The sequence below is a fragment of the Berghia stephanieae genome, chromosome 6 (genome assembly GCF_034508935.2).
Source record: "Berghia stephanieae isolate SIO BIC M18660-M18661 chromosome 6, UCSD_Bste_1.3, whole genome shotgun sequence".
Classification (NCBI taxonomy): domain Eukaryota; kingdom Metazoa; phylum Mollusca; class Gastropoda; order Nudibranchia; family Aeolidiidae; genus Berghia; species Berghia stephanieae.
The window spans coordinates 14,274,711-14,279,710 of NC_088365.1; the positions used below are offsets into that span (position 1 = coordinate 14,274,711).

The window sequence follows — 5,000 nt, forward strand, 5'->3', positions numbered from 1 at the left end:
GTATGAAATGTGTGAACAAGTGTGTATGAAATGTGTGAACAAGTGGGTATGAAATGTGTCAACAAGTGTGTATGAAATGTCTCAACAAGTGTGTATGAAATGTGTCAACAAGTGTGTATGAAATGTGTCAACAAGTGTGTATGAAATGTGTCAACAAGTGTGTATGAAATGTGTCAACAAGTGTGTATGAAATGTGTCAACAAATGTGTATGAAATGTGTCAACAAGTGTGTATGAAATGTGTGAACAAATGTGTATGAAATGTGTGAACAAATGTGTATGAAATGTGTCAACAAGTGTGTATGAAATGTGTGAACAAATGTGTATGAAATGTGTGAACAAATGTGTATGAAATGTGTCAACAAGTGTGCATGAAATGTGTGAACAAATGTGTATGAAATGTGCTAGACAAAGCAAGAAAGAAAAGTATAAGTTAAAAAAAACATCCCAAAAAATCCGTCGACCTCGACTGGGGATATAGACTGAATTTTTGGAATGGTTTTTTTTTCTTGCATTTTTATTTCTTGCTTTGTCTGGCACCTTTCATACACACTTGTTCAGATCTTTATCTTCAATCATAGCAGCCGAGTTTCTACATTAACTCTTAAATAAGGATCTAACCAAGTGTGTAAAAAATGGTGCCACAAAAAAAATCAATAAGGAAAAACTATTTTTTAAAAAGACCATCCCAAAAATATGTTTTCTTCAGTGCGGCTATGTGGTCTTGTGGTATGGCACTCGCTTTCGGATCGGACGGTCCTGGGTTTTAGCCTCGCTCGGCGCATAGTTGAGTCCTTGGAAAAGGCTCTTTTCTCACCGGACTCAGGGTGTAAAATGAGTACATGGCTGTCAACAGCGTTGTCTTTGTCCGAAAAAAATGTAATATCGCCTAACAGGCTTCATGCCTCGTCCTACATGTTAAGTGTTGATGTTAGTCAGTGACCCCTTGTAAAGTGCTTTGAGCAAGTATAGTGGATACTGCGCAATATAAAAGCTCAATTTGTTGGGGTTTTTGTTTGTTTTTATCTTCGACTTGTATTTTTCTTTCTTACTTTAAAAAATTAACAAATAATGAAAAAAACATGAGCTTTTATATGATGCAATTTCCACTAAACGTGCTCAAAGCGCTTTAAAAGGGTCCCCGACCAACAGCAACACGTAACAGGTATGTAGAACGAGACATGACGTCTATTAGGCAATATTACAATTTCTTTCGACAGCGACAACGCTGTTGACGGCCAGTTACTAATTTTACACCTGAGTACGGTGAGAGAGTGTAAATAAAGAGCCTGTTTCCAAGGACTCAATTATGCGCCGAGCAAGGCTCGAACCCAGGACCTTCCGATCCGAAAGCGAGTGTCATACTACAAGACCACACAGTCTCACTGTCGTGCACCGTTTCATTTCATACACACTTGTTCACCTGTTTATTTTACACAAATGCCTGCTCCATATTGTTTTCTTAATTTGATGCATTAACTCTCACAACACGGCGACAAAGGGAGGCTACTCCTATTATCCGCTGACGTTGGTGACCTTGATGTTGTTGAAGAAGAACCAGCGGCCTCGAAGCACGGCTGCAGGCAGCATTGCAGCATCGTGGCGTAGAACTTCTGGGCACAGCCACATTGGATCATGTGGACTCTGAGGCAAGGCGTGTAGTTCCAGACGTGCATGAAGGTGATGAAGGCAAACTCACATCCCAGCACATGGAGATCGGGATGGCACAGAAGAAGGTCATCAGGTTGTAGCAGCAGCTTTTCCAGCAGTTGAAGCATTTGTAGCTGTTTGCCCAGACACAGTCTAGGGAGTGGGCGCCTTCGGGTTCTCCGAAAACATCGTCAAAACAGACCTGAAAATAGAGATATAGGCAAGTTTAGAATGGAACCTGTTAAAGATTTGGGCAGGGAGATTTGTCAGAGGCTTGAGAGTGATCTCCCTGTGAAAGTGAAGATGAACCAAAGGAACGATGGGACACGTGTGTTCCTCGACTCCGAGGTTGGTACTGGCGGGGCCAATAGGTTGAAGGTCGGGGTGCTCGTTAAAAACAAACTCTGGGCTGGAGGAAAACACAACAGTGTTCGGTGTTTCTCTTTCATGATGTCCAGACACAGTCGATGGAGGGGGGGGGGGGGAGGCGAACTATCGGGTTCTCCAATGACTTCGTCAAATCAGACCTGGGAAGGGATATCACTGAAGGATGATTCTTTCCTTGTGCGGCTGTCTTGTGGTATGACACTCGCTTTCGGATCGAAAGGTCCTGGGTTCGAGCCTCGCTCGGCGCATAGTTGAGTCCTTGGAAAAGGCTCTTTACTCATATTCTCTCACCGTACTCAGGTGTAAATTGAGTACCTGGCCGTTAACAGCGTTGTCTTTGTCCGAAAAATTGTAATATCGCCTGACAGGCGTCATGTCTCGTCCTACATGTTAAATGTTGCTGTTGACCAGGGACCCCTTGTATAGCGCTTTGAGCACATTTTAGTGGATATTGCGCTATATAAAAGCTCAATTAGGGGGAGGGGAACTATCGGGTTCTCCAATGACTTCGTCAAACCAGACCTGGGAAGAGATATCACTGAAGGATGATTCTTTGCTTGTGCGGCTATGTCCTGTGGTATGACACTCGCTTTCGGATCGAAAGGTCCTGGGTTCGAGCCTTGATGGACAGTACTTGTTGAGTCTTTCGAAAAGACTCTTTACTCACGTTCTCTCACCGTACTCAGGTGTAAAATGAATACCTGGCTCAGCGTTGTCTCTGTCCGGAAAAAATGTAATATCGCCTAACAGACGTCATGGCCCGTCCTACAACTTAAGTGTTGCTGTTGGCCAGGGATCCCTGTAAAGCAATTTGAGCAAGTTTAATGGGCATTGCGCTTTATAAAGTCTAGATTATTATTTTTTTTCTGTTTTGTCGTTATTATTTTTGTTGTTGTTGTTGTTGAAGATGCTGCTGGTGATGATTATGATTATGGTGGTGGTGGTGGTCGTGGTGGTAGAGATGATGATAATGACAATGATGATAATGATGATTAGAGCTCTTTATTATTTCCTATTACCAACTCCTACGCCTACACACACACAGATTGTTGTGATGAATAAAGTGTGCATTCCGCATTGGTTACCACAGTAACGGCAGCCATATTGGATTTTTGTCGGGTGTTTTTTTCTTTCTTTACAAATATTACTCTTCAAAAACAAAGTGAACTAATAGTCTATAATCTTACGAAAAAGGAGATAGATAGAAAGTAATACAAATATACGGAGTGATATATTGATAAAAGGTCCAATATTTTAGGCCGTGTAAATGTTGCTGCTCAAAGCTCGAATAAATGAATAACAATGTGAAATTGAACGTAAGTTTCAATTTAATATACGCAAATAGATAAAATGGACGTTTCGGGTTTCTCCTTTATCAAAAAAACAGGATGAACGAAATACTACAGACGTATGAGGTTATCCCGAAAAGTCCATTTTATCTGTTTGCGTATATTAAATTGAAGCTTACGTTCAATTTCACTGTGTTAAATATTTTAGGCGTAAAAAATTGGGCAAGTTTTCAGCCAAATGCTGGGATTGAGTTTTTACAAAACTTGAACTCTTATATACAGCAATATCCACTAAACGTGCTCAAGGCGCTTTTAAGAGGGTCCTTTCAAATCGGAAGGTCATGGATTCGAGCCTCGCTCGGCGCATAGTTGAATCCTTGGAAAAGGCTCTCTTTACTCAGTAGTAAAGTTCAGTGAAAAGTACTCATAAAAGTGGATGGCAAAAAACAATAACAAAGACCCGAGTGAAGACAACTTCGATCTATCTATACAAAAGTAAATAATATATATATATATATATATAATATATATATATATATATATATATATAATATATATATATATATATATATATATATATCATATATATATATATATATATATATATATATTATATATATATATATATATATATATATATATATATATCGTTTGGATATCAATATGTACGAATATGCTGAATTAGCATGAGCGAATTATTATTTATTGATACCAAATGTGGAGTCATAGCTCGACGAAGCATTTACTAATAATAAACACTACGGAACACACATCACAAGCAACAACAAACAAAACAACTACGTGACACACATCCTGACGATGGCTGAAAAAGGCTGAAAACACTCGATGTAGACTGACATCCACATTGTGGTAAATTAGTTAAAATCATGTAATGAATCATATATTAATATTAATAGTATATATATATATATATATATATATATATATTATATATATATATATATATAATATTATATATATATATTATATATATATATATATATATATATATATATATATATATATATATTTATGAGTGTTGGTGGGTACTCGTAGGTACGAAAGTGCTCGATAATAATGGTTAGAGCTAATATAAAATATAAATTGTCACTCACATTATATGGCCAAGACGTTCGTTTCTGTGGGTTTATTCCACGTCTTCAGTCGGCATAATCGGCAGATTATGCCGACTGAAGACGTGGATGAAAGCCACAGAAACGAACGTCTTGGCCATATAATGTGAGTGACAATTTATATTATATATATATATATATATATATATATATATATATATATATATATATATATATATATATATATATAGTAACATTTATTCTTACCTGGACGTGGTCATTCAGATTATTGGGGTCACGGTTAGCGAGGTCAATCTTGTCGTCCGACATGATGCTTGGTGGATGATTGGTCGAAATTTCAACGATGAGTCCAAAGGATGACAGGAATTATTAACCAGGAGGAAGTAGTATGAATTATCTAGACACACAAGAACAGTGATGTAATTAGTAAGAACCAAAAATGAATAATGTAACATAACAGCTTAAAAAAAGAAAAACAAAAAAAAAAAAAAGAGAAACAAACAATAAAACGCAATAAACAAAAAAATGGATATAACACGACGTGTCTTTATTCAAAGGTCTGATAACCCAATTCCTTATGG

The 5,000-nt window shown here is 37.6% G+C and overlaps 1 protein-coding gene and 1 pseudogene across 2 annotated transcripts in view; both read right to left on the reverse strand.

The window, feature by feature from the left end:
• Positions 1–578, reverse strand: part of LOC144975779 (uncharacterized) — a 2,554-nt gene extending 1,976 nt beyond the window's left edge. Inside the window, exon 1 of the mRNA XM_078919966.1 lies at positions 551–578. Within this exon, the coding sequence (XP_078776092.1) occupies positions 551–578 (28 nt within the window). The remainder of the gene's footprint in view (positions 1–550) is intronic.
• Positions 579–1,137: 559 nt separating this feature from the next.
• LOC144974528 (caveolin-1-like) overlaps positions 1,138–5,000 on the reverse strand; it is a 4,671-nt pseudogene continuing 808 nt past the window's right edge. Inside the window, exons 2-3 of the transcript XR_013645756.1 lie at positions 4,666–4,816; positions 1,138–1,851 (exon numbers count right to left, since the gene is read on the reverse strand). The product of XR_013645756.1 is annotated as a caveolin-1-like (transcript). The remainder of the gene's footprint in view (positions 1,852–4,665; positions 4,817–5,000) is intronic.